The sequence below is a fragment of the Abrus precatorius genome, unplaced genomic scaffold (genome assembly GCF_003935025.1).
Source record: "Abrus precatorius isolate BTA unplaced genomic scaffold, Abrus_2018 Scaffold6, whole genome shotgun sequence".
NCBI lineage: Eukaryota > Viridiplantae > Streptophyta > Magnoliopsida > Fabales > Fabaceae > Abrus > Abrus precatorius.
Window position 1 is genome coordinate 3,356,825 of NW_020874406.1, and position 23,136 is coordinate 3,379,960.

The 23,136-nt window shown below is 33.0% G+C and overlaps 1 protein-coding gene across 1 annotated transcript in view; it reads right to left on the reverse strand.

The window, feature by feature from the left end:
- Positions 1-6,282: 6,282 nt before the first annotated feature.
- Positions 6,283-23,136, reverse strand: part of LOC113868414 (sacsin) — a 36,028-nt gene continuing 19,174 nt past the window's right edge. The window contains exons 7-14 of the mRNA XM_027503971.1: positions 19,206-19,477; positions 17,498-18,429; positions 15,399-17,428; positions 15,187-15,316; positions 9,450-9,973; positions 8,443-9,351; positions 7,650-7,829; positions 6,283-7,005 (exon numbers count right to left, since the gene is read on the reverse strand). Of these exons, the coding sequence (XP_027359772.1) occupies positions 6,808-7,005; positions 7,650-7,829; positions 8,443-9,351; positions 9,450-9,973; positions 15,187-15,316; positions 15,399-17,428; positions 17,498-18,429; positions 19,206-19,477 (5,175 nt within the window). The 3' untranslated portion in view covers positions 6,283-6,807. The remainder of the gene's footprint in view (positions 7,006-7,649; positions 7,830-8,442; positions 9,352-9,449; positions 9,974-15,186; positions 15,317-15,398; positions 17,429-17,497; positions 18,430-19,205; positions 19,478-23,136) is intronic.

The following is a 23,136-nucleotide window of genomic DNA, read 5'->3' on the forward strand; positions in this document are numbered from 1 at the left end:
AGAAGTAGAACCCCAAAAAAAAGTTCTATAAGAAGAAGTATAACTGTAGTAAGCAATCCAAGAAACCTATAAAGGAGTATTCCTAAAAACATTCCTAGGGATTACTTGTTACAATTGTGGTAAACTTGGTCATATTAGCAAATATTGTAGACTTAAGAAGAAAATCAACAATCTTTATCTTGATCCTTCTATTAAAGACCAGATCAATAATCTCTTGATTAAAACCTCAAAAGAAGATTGTCCCAAAGAATCTGATGAGGATATCAATCAAATTCAACTTAATAATCAAGTATCTTCTTCTAACATTGATGAAATTCCTAAAGTCAATGTGCTGAAAAAATAGCAAGATCTTCTTTTTGAGACTATTAATTATATTCCTGATCCTCAAGAAAAGAAAAGTTTTATTAATAAACTCAAAGAAGGTTTAGAAACAAAACAAAAATCCAAAGAGCTTATTACAACCAATAAGTTTGATGTAAATAACATTTTCAAAAATTGGAAAACAATTTTGTTAAACCTAATACAATACAAGACCAGCAAGCTAAAATTAGGATTCTAAAAAACAAGATTCATGAGATCAGAAAGCAATAAAAAATATATCAAGTTATTCTTTCACAACTTGAAGATGACAATAGAACTAAAGTTGCGAAAGAGCACCCTTTTAAAAATGATTCTGAAAAACTAGAAGAAGAATTTTTCATAGATTTGATTAATCAAATCAAAATCTAAAAAATTTATATTAATATCAAAATTATTATTGATGACTTTATTCTTGATACTATAGCACTTTTTGATACAAGTGTTGATTCAAATTGTATTTTAGAAGGTTTAATACCTACTAAATATTTTTTAAAAATCTCAAAGAAACTAAGTAGCTAATGATTATAAGTTTAAGATAAATTATAAATTATTTAAAATTATTAATAAAAATCAAAGCGTTAATATTTATAAAAACTCAAAATAATAAAGTAAATTCATAATTTGATATTCTAAAATTTAGGATGATATTGCTTTTAATTTTGTGTGTTAAATTTATAATGTTGAAATTATTTATAATAATTCTTTTTAACTTATTTTACTGCAATTGTGTTTTGAAAAATACAAAATCGTTAGCAAATTGGTCTATGCAAAGAATTAAGGTAATAAAAAAATAGTGATAATTTTGTATCTTTAAAAGATTATTTTGATAAAAATTAACAAATAATTGACCACTAATTATGACCTCCAAAAAATACAAATTCTTAATAGATTATTTAGTTTAAGAAAATATTGTTACCTAAAAGAAGTTATCTCATACTTATTTAACTACAATCTTGAGTGATAATTGGAACAAGAGACAAAAAGAATTTTTTTTACGTACAATCAATGATTTCACTACATGTCTTTATATATGAAATCCAAGTTTTTTATATTACTAAAATAAAAAAAATCAGATATTATGTATATGCTTTAAATTAATTAAAAAGTTTTATAAAAATATCTTAATTTAAATTATATAAAAATTAATTAAAATTAACTTTATTATTATTATTATTCTATATATTATAGAAGTCAATTTAAACTAATTTTAATAATATAATGTAGAAATTGATTATAATATACTTTAACTATAAAAGTATTTAATTAATATATTTTAAAAAAATTAGACGTTGATTATAATCTACTTTAACTATAAAAAATATTTAATTAATATATTTAAACAAATTCAGACGTTGATTATAATCTACTTTAACTATAAAAAATATTTAATATATTTAAAAAAATTCGGACGGTCATGTGTTGCTAGAGTTTTAGTAGCAAAAAAAATTAAAATCACCTGTAGTAGACTGTAGACTGTAGTACGGGCCACTTGCTTTTCACGTAAACTTAATATTACATATCAAATTTATTTATTGTATAATTTGTTTTTTTAGTTAGTGTTTGTAGCATTTTCTATTTTTATTCCCTAATTAAAGAGTATTCTGCTGTCCATTATCAAACTTTAATACATGTAAAAAGTAGTTCTCAATACATAAAATAATAATAAATAATATGTTGTGGTAAAAAGTTAATATATAAAAGAAAAAAATTTGTGCAATTATAGAAATATAATTATTGTAACTTATATATATTTGTTATTAGCCACGTATATTTTATAACATATGTCTTCTACTTTTTTATATTAAATAGCATCAATTTTCAATTCATTATTTAATTATTAATGAAAAATTATTTTATTTTTTAAATATACTTAATTGTTATTTAATATCGTGAACTAACATTAAAATAATAATATATTTATTAATTATTATTAAAGTACTTTTTATTAAATTATTATTGTATTAGTTACTTGTCGAGTAGGTAGAATTTTAAAGACCCTCTTTCTTTTATGTTAGTAAGTTCCGGTGTAATACAAGTTATTTTTATTTATTTTGAATAAATAATATAAAAAATTAAAAGTATATTTAAAATACAAAATTAATTGAAAATAATATGTCTGACTTTTTATTCTTTTATTCTCTTTTATATTTCAAAATCATACATTTATTATTAGATTATTTTATTTTATTTTTATCGAGACCTAATCCCTCATTAGAGTATTGTTTCAGTATGTGCAAGCGGTCCATACTAAGTCTATTGTGGATGATCTGAATTTTCTACTACTAAAACTCTAGCAATGACCGTCAGATTTTTTTAAAATATATTAATTAAATATTTTTATAATTAAAGTCAGTTATAATTAAATTTTTTAACTTAATTTTTTTATAACTAAAATTAATTATAATTAATTTTTACTTTATATTATTAAAATCAGTTTAAATCGATTTTTATAATACGTAGAATAATAACAACAATGAAGTCAATTTTAATTCAACATTTATATAACTCAACTTAAGATATTTTTTATAAATTTTTTAATTTGAAGCAAATACGTAATATCTAATTCTTTTTATTTTATTAATGTGAAAAACTCATAAAATTCTTTCATTCTACTCCATCCAAATATAACTTACTTAAATAGAATCCTATAAATTCACTCCTATCAAATTGTTTTGTTGTAAATAATTACTAGAATAGAAAAAAAAAGAAAGAAAATAAATATTAAGACTTCTTTTTATGCTATAGGTTTATACAAAATAAACTTAATAATTTTAGTCATTTTTATCATGAAAGACACAAACTAAAAGATTACTAACAATGCCTGAAAACTTTTATGTGAAAAAGAGGAAAATAATTTGATGCTTCAAAAATCATGATCCATTAATGAATATCAACACCACAATTAGTAAGAACTAGGTAAAAAAGGTGAAAAACATGACTTCTCTTTCATCCTTACTTAACTTCATCTTGGACCTAAGGCTCTCTTATGGCATGGAATTAAGAAAAAGGGATTCAAATGAATGGTGGTATTGAAAGTTTGACATCCTTACAATCATGGTAGATTAGAGCTTATTAAAGAGTTAAAAAAAATGAAACAGTTAAAGTTATTGTAGTTGAATCTTCTTAGAAGAAAATATGGAAGTGTTATTTGTGTTTCAGTAAATGATAGACATAACTTGATGACTCCATTAGAAAAATGTATCCATTGCTTACTTTGGTAGATGAGGAAACACTAAGTTCAATTTCACTTATTTGACCTATTTAATTTTAACTTAGATGTGCCACCTATACGAAAAGGTGTCGGAGGAGGGACTATAGAGTTATTTATATACCATGAATCTGAATTTGTCTTTCTTGCTTATATAAGTGATTACCCTTAAAAAAATAGTACAACCTAATTTGCTAATTCTTAAAATTAATGTTTTAACAAAAAAGTTAATGTGCATTGCAATGCAATAGTATAAGACTTCCACCTATCTATTTTATAAAAACTTCTAGAATTGTTTGTGGCCCTTTACAAAAACTTCAAAGCATTTACCATTTTTCACATTTTTTTTTCATTAATTAAATGTTTCTAATTATCTAGAAAAAAAAACTTGAAATATTATAATTATCTTTTAAAAAAAATCAATGTATTAACTACTTTTAACAACTTTTTAAATGTGTAATTTAGTTAAAAAATTCTTATTAAAAAAAATACTGGAAGCTGTGTAAAATTAATACAAATCATGATTTTTCAAAATAGAAAGCATATCTTTTTGAGAAAAATACAAATAAAAAAGAAGCATGAAGTTGTAATTATTGTAAATCTCTTACTAATGAATTTTTATAAAGATAAAGTGAACAATTAGTGGACTATGGAGTAGAATCAAAATTTTGAAGAATAAATATCAGCATAAATATTTAACTGAAATATTGTTTACAATTTGGGACAATTACAATTAGAGTCAAATTTTACATAAGAGAGAGGAAAAATGAACGGGTCAGAGCTAAATATGCCAACTTTCAAGTTTCTTTCATAATACTCTCCACCACATTTAGATTTTACTATAATGATGAATTTTTTTTCTTTTTTTTTCAATCTCAATTTTAAAATTTTAAATTTCTAATACACATTAAACTTTAAACTTTGATGGATTTCATGTTAAGGAAGAAAGTGAAGAGGAAGGGAGGGATTAGTAATCACTAACCCTTATTTAGAAGTTAATTAGAGAATTTTTCTAAATCTTCCCAACTCTTTTAACCTTTTTTTTTTTTTTAAATTCTCTAGAGGGTTTTAGTGACTCATTTAATAAGCTTTATCATTTATATTTCTATTTGTTAAATAAAATATTTAATGCGATCTAGAGTTAGAATAGCAAGAAAATAAAAAATGATTTTTTTTCAAAAAAGTTAGTTTTTAGAGTAAATATTTTTAAAAATTATAAAAAATAGAAATAAAAGTTTTAAAAATATTAATTTTTAAATAGAGAAAAATATTTATTTTTTTATTTTTTGAAAAATAAAAAAATATATAAATGAAAAATATAAAAAAGTGATAATACAATTTATCTGTTAAACTCTTTCATTATTTTTTAATATTAAACATCTAAATAAAGAAAAAGTTTAATATCTTTTCCTCCTTACCTCCTTAAAATTTTTTCTTTCTTTCCAAATTTCAAAATAAAGCTTTAATTAAATATAATTATGCAAGGGTAGTCTTAGTAAATTTCATTCTAATACAATGCACATAAGTGCTTAAATTATTAAAATTTAAGAAAGATAAAAGCTCGTTTCTAAATAATCTTTCGAACTTCTTCCTTATAAATATGATCCAAATATTTATGTCACAATTAAAAAAAAATTTCTGTCAGTTTTTGACCTTATAACAATAAAATTATCAATTTTCAAAGATGACAAAATGTTATCAAAATTTAAAGATAATTTAAATAAACTATCCATTAAAATAAACGACAACTTGAGAGTTAAACATATGATTTATTTATTTATTTTTATCATCAAATGAAAAATGAAAACAAGTCTATCCAAACAAGATCGATATTAAAATCAAATTTCTTCTAAACAGGGATACTTAAAATATTTGCAATTAAAAGATGTATTTGTTACAATTTGTGAAAAACTATTATACTAGTATATCAAATTTTAATTTAACTTATCATATTAATTAAGTTTAATTTAATATATTTTAAATTTGTTATTTTAAAATCATTTTGTACATGTGCATATTCTAAATATAATTGTCATATTTTGTTTTTGTTTACCATGAAAATACTACGATTTGAGATTTTTTTTACGGCGTGTATTGGATTGTTAATTGCATCGTCACAACATATTTAATTATACTTTTTCAAATATTTTACCAATTGAGTAAATAATAACAATAATTTCATTCATCTTCAATATTTCAAAAAATTATAATTTACAACATGACTAATATCAAAAGTAATTTTTTGTAGTCAATAAAAAAATCAAGTGAAAATCAAAATAATTATGCAAAAAAAAAAATTGTGTAATATTCAGAAAAAAGAAAATCATAACATAGTTATGATTGAAATTCAAAACTAAACAAAATAAAAAATAATCACACAAATTCCTTAGAAGTACCCACAACAAAATTTGAAACAATCTTAGTATGTTTTATTTCTGGGCCTGGCAATGGCATTTATAACGAAATGTTATACTTAGAAGTGTTAGGCAAACACCAGAGTCATCATAACATGAAGATGTTCTTTTCTCCCTCTCAACCTTTTACTTTTCATTTTTCCATGAAACTTAGTATTGTCTAAATAAGTAAAGAATAAACAATTATAATAATCGGAATGTTAGCAGTACAGATATTAAAATATTAAATTAGAAGTGAAAAAAAAGTAAGATTAATACAAAAAAAAAAAAAGCATTTGGAAGGTTCTAATTTAACTTTATACTTGTAATTATCTTTTATTTGATAATAGTCATTTTGCTAAATTTATAATACAGTGAAGTATAGAAATACATGTTTTTAAGGTTAGAATATTATATGAATAAAAAAAATACAATTCATTCCACTCCGTTTACTATCTAAATAATTAAAATAAATTTTTTTATTCCATCCTAATACATCCAAACAATTTAATGGAATCTTTACTCCATCACGTTTTATTCCGGTCCATTCTATTTTAATCAATTCCATTTCTTACTCCATCTTCTATCAATCCAAAACATGACATTTGTGATATTAAAAGAAGTGACCGTTAAGAGGTAAATGTAATTGACCAAACCTTTCCTGTTTTTCACTGAGGCTATTTACTTCAAACGTCAAAAGTTCCCCATTCTTGTGCTAAATCGCAAAATATTCTATTCACGTCCCAGTCTAATGTAGCTGATTAAATCTTGGCTAATATCAGTTAGCCTCTATTGGCGAATGGAACTTGGACAATGTCCAAACGATCACCAAAATAATTGGAGCTATTATGGACGAAAAATTCTGATAGCCTTTGTAACCTGAAGCCGACAAAAAGGGCATCTTGATACTGCAGAAGAACATCTGCGACACAATACATGACCACAAGGAACTATTGTTATATCAACCTCAGCACTAAGACAAACCCGACAAATCCATGCTGCTTTTGCTGTATCAGCCTCTTTTGTTGCCTTCTCAACCTTTTCCTATACAATGCATTATATCATGTCATTTAAAACTTATCATATACGCTACCAGATATATGCATTACAAAGCATCAAGCAAACTACAATCACTTTTTTCTAATCTATAATAAAACCATCTCCAAAGCCTTAAAAAACTTTTAAGCAATATAGATGCAATTTTCTTCAATTGATTGTTAGAAGTGGCATGCTTCCTTATAATATCTGACTCAATCCATACATCAGTAGGCAATGATATCCAAATCCCCAATTAGAAACCTACTTAAAAGATAGTTGAGTCTGCAATGCAAAAAAATCTTCAAACTTTTCATGTTTGATATGTGATAACTAACAGGTTTGTATCTGTCATACTCATACTCAACAAAACTAGAAACAGGTTTCAAATAAGTGGAAAATAAAGAATGCCCTCCTATTCAGACAGAAAATATTAATTACAGGGTGGAAAAGAAATGGAAGAGGTGTGTGAAACTTATTGTTCAAGGAAATATCAATTGATTTAATACCAGGAATTGAAACATCAAAAACATTCATATTGATAATAGATTATATGATAAAGAAACAGAAAAATTTCAAGATTATCATGTGTCCCCGTTCATAACAGCATACAATTGCACAGAAATTGCAGTACTAAAATTAAAACCACCAACCTGCTCCAACAGAAGCGCTGCCTGAGATTCTTTGAGATTTTCTTGCAAATTTATTGTTCTTTGAAGTAGAGCCTGCTTCTCGACATCCATTTTGATCCCAGCAGCAGAGAGTATTTCATTAACAGCCTGCACCAGTTCTGCAGCTGATACTTTGTCAGACTGCTCTCTAACAGGCTGCATCTGTGCACACAAAGATATCTCATTTAGATTAAGCACAATGAGACATACAAGCAATACAAAAAATGTCACAACATGAATAAATATGTTTTGGGGGCTAATGAGATATGCAACAATTACAGGAAGATAAAAGGATTATGGCCCTGTTTGAACAAACTCCATATCGAAAGAAAATAGTGAGATAAAATGAATCAAACTTCTCCCATTAGTTAAAATCAAGTTATGCAGTTTAGCTTCAGTAGAAGTTAGTTGAGAAAGCTTCTATAGAAGTAAAGTGCATAAGTTTATTTCAAATTTTAGAAAAGTTTGATTCATTTTACCTTTTTTTTTTTTTTTTACTCCCAAGAGTACTTGATGAAAATTTTATCCAAACTGATCTTATCTGCTTGATTCAATGACCTTTGCCCCAAACTAAGCAAGAAAATATTCTTAATTGCATGCTTCATGTTTCTTCCCAACCGTAACAACTAAAAGATATCTCTCTCATGTGTGCTGACACACTGTTCATGTGCGTTATTGGAAAGCAAAGGATGGATCATGAATTACAATTCCCATAATGAATGCAAATATACAGAAACAAAAAATTCTAATTAGTAACAAGTTTCAAGGGCTGAACCTGAGAGTAGCTCTCTCCCCTTCCTGAACTCTCTGGGACATCAACTCGGGGCCTGTTACTGTCTAATACAGGGCTATCATGCACCAATGTTTCTTTCAGGGGACTGCTTGCTGATACACTTTTAAATGAAAATACTTGTGATGAAAGCAAAGCATGAATAACCCCTGTCCCAACTTCAATTTTAAGTCTGTACAGAGCTTGACCTGCGGATGGTCTTACATCTTCAGAAACGTTACCATATTTCAATTTTTCACCATGTTGAGACCGCCATGCCACTATTTCACCAGAATAAAAGGGTCTCAATGGATGGAACTGAACAAGACGGGCATCTTGTGCCAATATTTCCCTGCCAACCATATTGCTGCTGCCATTTATGGGTTCAACTTCTTTCTTATCAGAGCAAAGTTTTAAAACATTAAGAACTGAAATCTCTGATCCTTCAGGACAACCAAGTAAGGATCCAAAAGGCAATATGACAGGAGAGCTTAATACCTGGCTGACTATAATAGAAATGAGATCAAAAAGGGAAATATAAGTTGGTGGTTCAGCAACTAGAATACAGGTTCTTGATTGATTCATAAAATAAAGTGCTTGATGTCCAGATTCATTCTTCAACTCTGGGATGGTGAAATCTTTGCCTGTCCTAGTAACATCTACTAAATTGGGCAAAAGCATAAATTTTGTCTTAAGACTCTTAACAAATTGCAGTTTTTCTGCAGTAGAGATCAATAAGCGTTCTAGCTCCTCCAATGAAAAGCTATTGAATGCAGAAACATGACTGCCCATGCTATTAACAATAGTCCATACAGCAATTTGAAGAGATTTGCTTGATAACTTCTGTTTGATGGTCTCCAGAGAAATAGACCCTAGAGATCCCAAAGTCTCTAATGTGTGATTGTCATCTAGTTCCTAAACATCCAAAACAGAAACATTGCAGTAAGTAAAAGCCATTTGCAGACAAAACCTATATAACATTAAATAGGAAAATGTATCTTAAATCTAGGTACCTCTATGATGATGTCGGACAACTTTTTTATGCCTAGCACAATACAGACTCTCTCAGGAAGATCTGCATGGACAAATCTAATTCTTGAAGTATTGATACATTTTACATATCGAGAACCATAAGAATCAACATAGACACAGGATGCCGAATGAACAAGTCTGCAGCCATCATCAGGAACTATGGCTTCTGATTTCCAGTTTGACCCATCAGATGTGTTCCCCTCAAAAATCTGATCACAAATGAAATTTAAAATTTCCATCACAGCTCGTAGTTCATTGGGATTTAGACGCTGATATCCACAAGCTTTTTGAAGATTTAATAGAAGATCACTTGCAGCAGAAAGTGTTAGCATGTCCTGAAGTCCCAAATGTTTAAGAATCTTTACAAATGGGAGATATACAGCAGGAAGTTCAAAAGCAAATGGAGACAAATTAATCATCAAACGAGCAAAAAGAGCATCAGCAGTCACAAGCCGCGTTCCATTTGCAACAGGAAGAAAAGCCACTTCACGAAGCGATGCCACATCTGGAAATGCAAAAGTGATTAAAAATTCATCAATATAATGCATATACCATCTTTATGCTTTTTTTAATACATGATACATCATTAGATCAACAACCTAAGCAAAAGTGCTTAATCAATTCAACAGAGCATGAGAGGAAATTCAAAGACAAATGATGCCAAGGTGGTCAGGTCTGGTAATTATAGAAAGTGAAAGGAAAACATACAATGGTGGTTGAAAAAATATCCCACTGAAAAGGGAAAATAAAACACAACAGAGCCTAAAATGCTTAAAATTGAAAATCTCAGCATCAGCATATATGACTAGGAAACTTCCATGATAAGACTTAAAAATAGTGGGCAAAACAGACACAATACTATTTCCAAAAATTAAGAAGGGTCATTTAAGCACTTCCCCAACCAAATACACCAATGACCAGAATAAATTCCACCTTGCCACGAAGCTTTTGGCCTGTATTTTCATTCAAAATAGAACTCCAAACAGATTATGCCATAAGAAAGTAGCCACTGTACAATGCAAAAAGAGATAAACTCCTATTTCCCAATTAACCCACAACTAGGGAAATAGCATCGGAAGGTGCAATTTCAAATGAATTTCAATCCTATTGAGGATTTATCTTCAAATAAAATAAGGGTAAAACATGTTTTTAGTCCTTAGAAATATGGCTAAATTTGGTTCTTAGTCCTTTGAAAGAGTTTTTATCAATTTTATTCCTCAAAAATTTTAAAACTTTTTAAAATAGTCCATGTTACCCCTTACTAATAACATGACAACAGTACTTGTCACCTTAGAATGATCCCTAAGATGAAATGACTAGAAGCATGCCACATCATTGCAAAATAGTAATGTTGAGAAAAGAGAACAAAAAACATAGGATGAATCCGTGTGTCTTGACCACACATTAGAACATATATTTATAATAGAAATTATTGGCCGTATAGAGAGGGGCTGGCGATGGTGATATAGCTGCAGAGGGTGTGAATGAGGTGGTGCGGCAGAAGCATGAGATGGTTCTGGTGGAAAATAATGGAAAGGCACAGAAGCTAGAAGAGGAGAAGCAGGAGACTAAGACATTGAAACAGGAGAACTGGGTTTAAAGAAAGAAACAAATTCAAAGAAGGTGACATCAACTGAAACTAAACAGCGACGAAGAGCTGGAGAGTAACACTTATAACCTTTCTGAGACCTAGCTTAACCTAGAAAAACACATTTGTGAGAGCATGGTGAGAACATCACTCCAAAAGAGGAACCTAACTATGACACAATAGAGTATGAGCAGTTTTAATAAGATGTATATTTTTTCATTCAGCAACCCCATTTTGTTTGTAGAGTATGGGCACAAGAGGTCTTATGAATGATACCATTAGAAGCCATAAAATATTGAAATTGATTAGATAAAAACTCACGAGCATTATCACATTGTAAAGTATGAATTGAAACACCAAATTGAGTTTCAATTTCAAGAAGAAAGTCTTAAAAATAGAAAAACTCAGAACAATCTTTCATTAAAAATAACCAAGTACATTTAGAATAATCATCAATAAAAATAACAAAATATTTTGAACTTAAAGTAGATACAGTACGACTTATAACCCACACATCAGTGTGAACTAAAGAAAAGGGAGAAGTAGAACATCGATGGACACACCTAATAAAAGAATGAGTATGTTTTCCTAATTAACACGACTTACAGAACAAAATAGATAACTTAGGAAGACTTGGTAGTAAGTGTTGTAACTTGGTTAAACTAGGATGTCCTAACTGAGCATGAATAAGAGGTAAATCAATTACCGAACCAGCATGAGCAGAAGCATTTAAATGGTAAAGACCATAAGACTCACATCCGATGCCAATCATCTTCCCTGAGCTCCGGTCCTGCAGGTAAACAGAATCTTTGGTCAAAGAGATAACACAATGAAGGGAACGAGTGAGATGACTAATGGAAAGTTAAAAGGGGATCCGGGAAAAAGGGTGGACACTACCAATACCCTGAGATTGTGTTTGGGACTCATTAGTCATTGTGACAGAGGGTAAATAATCAAATGTAGAAACATTGGAGAAAAAGAATTTATTACTAGTGATGTGGTTAGTGGCCCTAGAACCAAGGACCCATGGTCCAAGGAGGAAGAGGGAGAGATACCAACAAAAGAATTACCCGTGTGCACAACAAAAGCAGTGGGACCAAAGGCCTGACACTCCTCCCATCGAAGAAAGCCACTGTATGTGGGTGAAGGAGCATGTGTTGGCAGTTGCTGAATTTTGATGTAGGAAGGAGTAGAGGCAGCCATGGCACAGCGTGAACAGTACCAAACAGGAAAAGAAATGCATAAAAAATTAGGGATCTGTAACCTAGATCGAAGAATAAAGGACAGATTGGAGGATAACAGCACAAAACAAGCAGTAGCCGGAGACAGTGTTGGATGCGCCACAGGAGAGAAAGCTGGTAAAAAAAGAAAAAAGCATGCAGAAAAGTTGCTGGTAGTAATCAGAGAGTCTCAAAAAAAATTTACCCCTATGAGCAATGGGCCCACAAGGAAAGGATGGATTATGGTTTCCTCCTTGTTAGGCTCTTGATATCATGTTGAGAAAAGAGAACAAGAATCAGGATGAACCCGTGTGTCTTGACTACATATCGGAACACATTTATAATAGGAATTATTGATACAAAATAAGAAGTTACTATAATTACAAAAATACTAATTTTCCTATTTATAATATTACTATAACAACATAATTCCAATAAGTAATGAGCCATTTTCAAAAATTATAAAATTTATAAGAACCAAAACTAATAAAAACAATTTAAAGGACTAAAACCAAATTTGGTAATTGTTTGAATCAAGTGTAAATTGAGTCGTACATAAAATGAGATATGGACAAGTTAGCGGTCTATAAGAAGATAGACCCATGCACTCATTGCCTTAAGGTTTTGGGATTGCATTGTGGTGTCCTACTTGTGAGGCTCCCTACCTAAACTCCTCTACCCATCAGTGGTATCAAAACTAGATCATTTCAGGTGACCGGCTCAAACAAGCAGATGAGCCATGATTAGTGTAAGAGTACACCGCAGGAAAAACGATGACACTAGATGAGCCTAAGTAGAGAGCTGGTGGCACTCACATGTGAAGGGTGTGGAGCCCAAAATGTATCGTTGAGTGGACGATAGCCCACGTGGAAGAGAGCAAGAATTGCTCTAGTATAGACCATGGATACTCGTGATAGAGAAAACTTTCGCTAGAGAAGGAGCCAATATGAAATAGATAGATTCATACTTGAGGAGAAGTGTTGGAATTAAGTGTGAATTGTGTCTCACAGAGAATAGGATATGGGCAAGTTAGGGGTCTATAAGGATATGAATCCATGCACCCATTGCCTTAAGGTTTTAGAGTTACATTGTGGTGTCCTTGTTGTGAGGCTCCTACCTAAACTCCTTTTACCCAATAGATAGTGTTAAGATGTCTCACATTAGTTAAGAATAGAGCTAGTATATTCCTTATAAGGGCTAGAGTAGTCCTCCTCCTATGAGCTAGCTTTTGGAAGTGAGTTAAGCCCAAGTTTCTTATTATAGCATCAAAGCCTATCCAATTTGAATGTTGAGCTACCCATAGATGTCCAGTCCTGTTGGAACTAAATATTCAGTCCTACAAATTTCATGCACCAGATGTCCAGTCGTGGGCGTGAGGAAAGTGTGTTAAGATGTCCTACATTGGTTAGAAATAAAGCCAGTATACTCCTTATAAAAGCTAGGATAGTCCTCTTCTCTCTCTTCCTATGAGCTAGCTTTTAGAAATGAGTTAGGTCCAAGTTTCTTAACACTCCTTATAAGGGCTAGAATAATCCTCTTCTTATGAGCTAGCTTTTGAGAGTAAGTTAGGCCCAAGTTTTTTAATAGTAATATTTAAAGGGACTACAAATATATTTAAGCCAAAAAATAATTAGACCATCAAAGAGGTATATATTTCTAATAAGACCTATCATGAAAATAGAATTTTTGCAAGCCAAGTTCTGTAGACCCAAACTCCTTTCCTATTCAAGTCTTCAAATAAGAGAATGTCACAATTTCTTTGCCACACTAGTCCATTGAATGTCCTCGTAATTTTCCCATCCTCTAAAACATTTCACCAAAACTCAAAAGATTAAACTACTGAAGAATACTGAATAACCAAATCCAAATATTATGAAAATGCCATCAATCTAATCATCCAATACCTTAAAGACAGTCTAAACCACTGGATTTCACCCCAGGGATTAGTCCAAAGAGAAATTCATAAATTATATGTAAATCAGCCATAGAAGCATTAGAGGAAAGGATTTGATTTTTATACGTAAATCAACCAAAGAACTGTCAAATTGATCCTAAAAATTAGAGATAAGTAGAGCAGCATAGGAGGAAAGGGTAGAACCAACCAACCCATTCTTAAACCAAATTAACCAACAAAACAAAGACAACTAGTAATAATATTCACAGAAGTTTCCCAGTCCATCCTTCAACCAAAACAACAAAGGCATCCCAATGCACAAAGCACAAACTGCCAATGTTAGGTTCTCGTTTAAATTATCATAAATTTAAAAATCTTTTGAATAAGTATCCAAACACAACATTTTTGTGTGAAAAAGTATTTTAAATTCACATAAAAATTATATTCCCTTCCTAAATTATTTTATCCAAACACTCAGACAAATATATCTTAAAAGTTAGAGATAACTAGAGTCTAGATAGGCAGAGGAGGAAAGAGTAGAACCAGCCAATCCACTCTAAACCAAATTACATTCCCCTCACAAGCCTGGCAGGACTTGTGAGCGGAGAGGCTGCTTCTGCAATCAGAACCTGTGTTACTCCCCTATCTTGCCCTCTACAACCACAAAAACCCAAGATTTAAGTTCAATATTCACAATCATTGTCAACCACAAAATAAAAACTGTATGTTAGCATCCATCACGTGCATTTGCAAGACTCATAAAAGGTCAGAATCAAATTCTCTCAGAAGCACAGGTTGTTAGGTATTAGGTAAGTGCTCAAGAATGGTTCAATATCTAACAAGAATAACGGGATGATCACAATGGCTCCACCTAAAACATTATCATGTCAACCCCCAAGAGCAATGCAGCATTAAATAGAAAATAAAAAGTACTATATTTGAGGTTGGTAGCAACAGACACCACTATTTTCCCTCAACCCGTAGCCCAAAAAGAATAGGTGAGAATAGTGAAGCACCTGAGGAAGAAAGCAAATCCCAATTTTTGTCTAAATATTTCAAAATCTCACAGATACATTCCTCAATGTTCATTCCTGAAGCAATGGGCCAATGAGCAAGAGTATCTTCACCTCTATTTCTCCCAATTACCTAGGGAAAAACAGAGCTAGCATAAATGCATGTAGATAAGTAATGCAGATATAAAAATGTAAAACCAAAAGTATCTTTTTACTTGCAAGTGCTTCAAAACTGTGGAAAAAGGAGGAGGACTCCGTAGATGGAGAGCTCCCCATGAATACTCTGGAGGAACAGTGTGTTGTCTGGACAGAATGGGAGCACAACTCCAAGCTAGAGGCCAATCTTTAGACAAAATAGCTTCATTATACGAAGCAAGCACCCTCTTGCAACCAACACTAGGAAACCCCAGTTCAGCAGGTACACATGCAATCTTGCCAAGTAGGTCACAGAAATTGTTGCTAAAGAAAAGAGCAAAGTTCGAGAAAACAAACTCAATGACAGATCCTCCCAATGCCCACACTTCTTGTGAAACTTCAGATGGAGAGTTGGACATGTCTGCCTCAAAATCATCCAAATCACCTGATTTCATGCACTCAAGTCCAAGAAACTCAACTCTTTTGGCACATTCAATTATTACATCTACTTCAGTAGCAGTTCGAAGGCCAAGTTTCCTTAATATTCGAAGCCACCCATCTGTACTAAACCTTTCTCCAGGGAATCTTCTTCTCTCACCAAAGAAAATAGATATTAAAATAGCATCACCTGGATCAAATAAATCTGTGGGCTTCAACAAATCCGTCGAAAACTCATCAGAATTTCTGACAAATTTAGTCTCTTTCAAAGCGTCAACCACCAATTGATCTGATTGAATATCATGCCAATTTTTATAAACATATATTAATATTTCCTCCTGATCATTCTGAGGTTTCCTCCCAAATCCAGGCAAGCCAAAGCGTACTAAGATCTGTTGATCATTCAACTCCAGAACCCCAAGAGCTCGAAGAAATGAACATTCAGTTGAATCGGTAGCATAAGAAAGACAATGCTCATCATATGGCTTTAAAAATGAATTTGAAGGGATCATACACTGATCTTGACCTTGCAACTTAGTGTAAGAACCAACAACTGTTTTATATATAGGGAGAGAACGCAAAGCTTCAATTTCTTCACGTGTATAGCCAGAGCCATTAGAAAAGAATTCATCAGAAAAAAATGAAAAAAGTGCATCACAATTTGAAGTTGAGAAGTTAGTAGGTTCAGTGAAATATCCAGATTGTTTAGCTGCCAAAAGTTTGGATGCAATAATTTGACCTAGGGATCGACCAGGCATAGCAAAACAATTGCTTGAAGCAGCACAATCTATAAATGCCTCATCAAATATGGGTATATTACATTGGTTTAACATTGGCAACAACCAGGGGTAACTAGTTTTGAATCGTTCAAAAGCTGAAACGTAGGAATCTAACTCAGCTTCAGAAGTACCATCCCTGGACACCCTAACCCCACCTGCATAACTTTCAGTGGATTCTCTTTCTGAAATCCCACTTGTCAATGTTGGTTGCTCCAAAGGAGGTGGAATGAAGACCAGATGCTGCTCTCTTACACGGCACAAGACTGGCCTCCCAAGAAAAGCAGGAATTAGGGGCCAATCAGAGAAAAGAGATAATTCTTCCTGTGAGCCCCTAAAGCTTTTCCAGAATAATCTAATCCATTCAGAAGAAGGACCCCCTTGACTACCAGAACTAGGCAGTTTCTCCCATGAAAGCCATGGAACCATATGTGATCCCATTACATGATTCACCCATTCTTCATGGAAAATTAGTTTCATATGATTGGCCAGCAGATTAAGAGAAAAGTTCTGCAGTTTCAACAGCAATTGAAGGGAACAGTTAGAAAAAATGTCACCTAAGAGAGGCCTGTCTAATATTTTCGGATGAATAAATTTTTCTCCCAAGGGAACCATTAATAACTGCTGCTCTTTATTCCCAATCCAAAGTTCTGTTAAGCCTAATTTTTTTAAATGGCTGGTTGCAGTTGGAAACGGTAAACCTTTGAGTTCTGCAGCAATTGATATAAACTTGTGATCCCTATTTTGGTCTATGCCTTTCACAGCATTCTTGTAAGCCAAGGGTGTTCCTGCTCTACCAATATCTTCAACAACACCTCGACCAAAATCAAATAAAGCCTTCCCTAAACTTGTCATCATTTCCAGTGCATCTCCAGAGCTGGCTGCTCCCTGTGTGGCTGTGCCAAAGGAGCTGTGGATATTAGACTCTGGCTGAGAAGAAGTAATTCTGACATCAGTTTCTCGACAAAGAACATTGGCACTAGCAGGATCATTATCTCTGGCTGAGCTGGATGATTCTGCTTGCTGAAAATCTGACAAACAATACTCAAGAACATCTATATACATGTCAACTGATCGTAGAACAATTGATTTTGAAGAAACTTTAAGGAGATCACGAACCATTTTTGGTCTAATTTCTCGCACTGAAAAACCCACTGCTTGAATTTCAGTTACCAATTCCCATGGTACCGAAAATACAGGATAATGCTCCTTTACAAAGCTGCAAACTGTAGCTGGAAGTAAATTACCAATCAACCCACTCCCAGGCTGTGAAAGAAACATGCCTTCTTCAGCCTTCACCAAATTTCCTGAGTACAGCTGCCACACTGGAAGGTCAATAATACGAGAATAAAATGGATGTATTACCTGTTCTTTAATGCATTCCCAGTCAGCTTTAAGAGCTGTTGTTCTATTTAAAGGAGTCTTATCCTGATTATCAAGTGGATCACCTGGAACATGCCTCTCAAAAGAACGTGGCCAAAAGGAGTAGGTTTGATCTCCATATGCCTTTAAAGAGAGACTGATTGCAGAACTGGAACTAGAATCAACTATAGAACTTGAAATATCTCTCCTTAGCTTTTGAATCTCCAAAACCATTTCAACATAGGAATCACAAACGCAAGACATCAGCTCTCTGTTCCAAGATTCAATTAATTGATTTCCAGCATCAAAGTGGCCCTCAGCTGAAGCCCCTCTGTCTTGGTATTTAAAGAGATAACGACCTCTATTGTGGCACACAAGGAAACAACCCAGGATAGTAACAGGCATGTTTATACAACCAGACAAGGGAAAAGGAGCCATAATTGAGTTCATTGAGTAAACATTTGCATGATGACCATTGCTGGATATAAGTGCTGCTATTCCAGCAACAGGAGTCAAGTTGTAGGCAAGATACCGCCTGAACAGAAAATTTGGAAGTTCAATAGATGCTATCAAACAAATTACTTCAGATTACAGAATTTTCATGAGATAGACAGAATATGGAACATGAAACTTCAATTGTGTTAATGAGTAATTGAATTTAAACATAAACCAAGCCTTATTTACTCTCCTTCAAACTTTAATTGAAAAAGACTACAGAATTAAAAATTTGAAGCATGAACTCTTGCTTAAGACCAAGACAAAGAAGCAATGCCCAAATAAATGAAAAACATCCAGAAATAGACCAAACTACGGAAAATATCTTCCACATTCATAAACTTCTCACTCTTTCCAATTCTTATTCTGTTTCATATTTGTGTGTTTTTTTTTATGCCTGCCCAAGGGACTCAATAAGAACCTATATATAGTAAGTTTAAGGTTTTAATAGAAATAACACAATGTCAAAGAATCTGATGCATTGAAACATTAAATGTACAATTTTCAATAAAAAATTACTATTTATTGATTTTTGTATTGTGTGCCCAAGCACATGTTAAAAAAATCATTTTATATTTTTGAGATTGCTTTCTCATGCTGAGCCATCAACAGGTGAAAAGGTCTTTTAAATCAAGTAGATAAAAGGAAAATAACAACCAAGTTATAGGAAGTCATCAACACAGATTCAACAAATGACATTGTCCTCTATTACAAAAACCAAGTTATTGTAGGACATCAAGATGCATTTTTGACATCCATGATATTTGAGCATAAATACCACATGATATCCACCACATTCTGCACTTAAAACCATACCGATCAAGAGCCATATTTCTTGTTTGACCAGAACCCAAGCTGAGTACAAGAAGCCATCGATCAATGATTGTATTTCCTTCTAAATATAAATTCACATCAATTACATGCATCTTTATCACAGCATTGGAGCTGCTAAATAGTCTTGATAATTGAAACTTTCTCCACTTTTTTTCTGAAAATGGATTCCTCAAAACAGAAGATGATGGATCAATGCTTATTGAAAAATTCTGGCATGGATGAGAATCTCCTTCTTCCCATGTTGATATTGAGACCTGAAAGGCAAGAGTCATGTCAATTTCACTGTGGCTCAAAATAGATTTATGAAAGCATTCCAGACAAGAGTTATCTCACAAGGTAGCAACAACAAACAAAACACAGGAAATATACAGGTGTCTTTCATAAAGAATTTTCTATTAATAATAGATAAAGTAAAAGAGCCAGTTAATAACAGAGGGTAAGGTATCCACAAAAAAAATTACCAAGATACTTAATTAGTGCTTTGACTATTCACCCCCCCAAAAAAATACTCCTTCATTAGATCCAATGTTGTTAAAATTGCGATTAAAATCACAAGATCGTACGATTTTACGACCCTAAACCTCCCTTGCGATCTTGATCGGAACTGGGTTCGCAAATCTGTAAGATCAGCTGGGATCCCAATTTTCTCCCATAGGATCGGTGATCCGATCCGATCCTAGGCGTGGGTTTCTGGGTCAGATTCTGGCCTTGGATTTTTAGGTTGGGCTTTTGCGGGTTGGATTTCCAGGTCGGGTTTTTCTGACCCAGTTTTTAAAAATAGTTCTAGGGTAATTTTTTCCCTTTCTCTCATCTTCTCTCTTCCATGCGACATAGTCTCCCATCTTCCCTCTTCTGTGCGACCCAGGCTGGTCTGGTTGGTCGGTGTTTGTTGCTGTTTGCTGTTCTGATTTGCTCTTCCTTTTGGTTTTGTGTTGATTAGTGTTTGCTGTTCTGGTTTGCTATTCTGGTTCGGTGCTCTGTCTCACAATTCTCCGTGGGTGTGCCGGTTCTATTTGGGTGAGTATGTCTCAGTTCTGTGTGGGTAGATCTGCATGGGTCTCAGTTCTTCATTTCCCCTCTTATTTTGTTCTTTCATTGCTGCATGGCAGATAATATTAGGAAGGAAGTTGGTAACTGTGGAAAAGGAAAGGGGATTCAATCAAGTAGAGCTGTAGAGCCTAACTTTGACATTGAGGATGTTGCTTCTGATGATGACTGGATTGTAGAGGAGGAGAATGAGCTACTATTAGATATGGATTTAGATGAGAACTTGATTCAAGATGGAGAAGCAAGTAGTAGTGTTGTTAGTGCAAGTACACCGATGGATGATTTGGACCTTCCACTTGCTGATGATGATGAAGAGGCTAATGTAAATAATATTGATAAAGATGACTATTTAGAAGATGATTATCCAGATTGAGGCTTGCAAAATTTATTGTAATAGGTTAGTACTAGTTTGACTAATTAGGTGTTGTATTGGATCTAGAATCTATGACTTTTAAGCAGTGTTGTCAAATGGCCGTTATGGCGGCGCCATGGCGGTATGGCGTGGCGGAAATGACGGACACCGTTACGAAGATGGCGTGGCGTGGCGGAATGACGTGGTGGCGCCATGGCGGCCGTTACGAGCATGGCGGTAACGGCCGGCCATGGCGGAAATCGTGATAAATGGCGTTTTTAAAAAAAAAAATGGATTTTCTGCACTTTTGGGCCAGATCCGACCCAGCTCAGAATCCAACTGCCTAAATCCAGGTTTTTTCTCTCTCTTCTCCTTACGATCTCACTCTCCCTCTCTTTGCAATCGCACTCTCTGCGATCTGACTCTCCACTCTGCTCATCTCTTTGAGCTCCCTCCATCTCTCTCTCTCTCTGCGACCACTTCTCTCTCTCTCTCTCTCTCTCTGCGACCACTTCTCTCTCTCTCTCTCTCTCTGCGACTGCTTTCTCTGAGATCTCGTTGCTGAGATCTCATTTTCTTGGGCTCTTTGTGTTTCTATTTTGGTGCATTTCGGTCTGTATTTTCGGCGACTGCAGCTGCATCTCCGGTGACTCCAACCTCCATTTTCGGCGACTGCACTTCCATCTCCGGCGACTCCATTTTTCTGGTAGTTATTTTTTTTCATTTTTCCTCTCAGTTTTTTCTTTATTTCCCCCATTTAAATTTTACCCTTTCCATCTTTCAACTTTTACCTCTCCCACATTTCTATTTTTCTCTGTTTTTTCTCTGTTTTTCCTCAAAAAAAAATTCTATTTATTTCAGCTACTCTTAACATGGCTCAACATGAGTCTTCATTAAATTGTTCAAGAACTTCTAATCGTTCTGACCCGGGATGGAAATATGCTCATTCGGTGAAAGATGGAGATACAAACAACATTGTATGTAATTTTTGTGGAAAAGTTATGAGTGCGGGAATCACTAGAGTGAAACAACATTTAATTGGAAAGAAGGGTAACGTGAAAGCTTGTCCCAAGTGTCCGGAAGAAGTTAGAAAAGAGATTGAGACATATCAAAAGGAAAAAAAGAATCAAAATAATTTTGAGATGCCAAATGTGAGAAGCTTTGAAGGTATATGCTATGATGTAAGTGAGAATGAAGAGGATACCCAAACCCGTAGCGTTGCCATTGGAAATCAGAAAGGGCCAATGGACTTGTTTTGTAGAAAGCCTGAAAGTGCAATTGAGAAAAGAAAAAAGGAAAAATTGAGAAAAACAAATATAAGAGAACGATGTGACAAAGAAGCCAAGGCAAGGGTCCATCAATACATAGCTCGATTTTGGTATCAAGCTGGCCTTTCCTTTTAACCTCATTAAAATGAAGAGCTTTCAAGAAATGCTTACAGCTATTGGTGCTTTCGGTCCAAATTTACCAGCTCCAAGTTATCATGATATTCGAGTTCCACTTCTAAAGAAAGAGCTAGAATATACCGATTCCCTCATGAAAGATCATAAAGAGCAATGGAGCAAACATGGCTGTTCCATAATATCAGATGCATGGACCGATCGAAAGCAAAGATGCTTGATTAATTTTTTGGTCAACTCTCCTGCTGGTACTATGTTTGTAAGGTCTATTGATGGATCTAATTTTGTGAAGACCGGTGAAAAATTATTTGAGATGCTTGATGCTCTTGTGGAAGAGATTGGAGAAGATAAAGTTGTGCAAGTGATAACGGATAATGGAAGCAATTATGTCTTGGCTGGTAAGATGTTAGAAGCGAAAAGACCACATCTTTATTGGACTCCTTATGCAGCTCATTGCATAGATCTTATGCTTGAAGATATTGGAAAGCTTCCTTTGATAAAGAAGACAATTCAAAGGGGAATATCGGTTGTTGGCTTTATCTACAGTCATTCAAGTACCTTGAGTTTGTTGAGAAATTTTACAAACAAGAGGGAATTGGTAAGACATGCAGTTACTCGATTTGCAACTTCTTTTCTATCATTAGAAAGACTTCACCAAGAAAAAGCAAATCTTAGAAAGATGTTTACTTTTGAGGAATGGTGTAAAAACAAGTTATCAAAGGAAGCTAAAGGGAAGCAAGCAACAAAAATTCTATTAAATCCTGTATTTTGGAATAATGTGGTGTATACTTTGAAAATCATGGCTCCTCTTGTCCGGGTGTTACGTTTGGTTGATGGAGAAAGAAGACCAGCTATGGGGTATATTTATGAAGCAATGGAGAAAAGTAAAGAAGCTATCATGAAGTCATTCAAAAATAATGAAAGTAAATACAAAGATGTGTTTGCAATCATTGATAACAGATGGACTTGTCAGCTTCACCGTCCATTACATGCTGGTCACATTTTAAACCCGGAATTTTACTATGATAACCCTCAAATTGAATTTGATTTGGAAGTTACAAATGGGTTGTATGATTGTATCAAGAGGTTGGTGCCAAGTCGGGATGTGCAACAA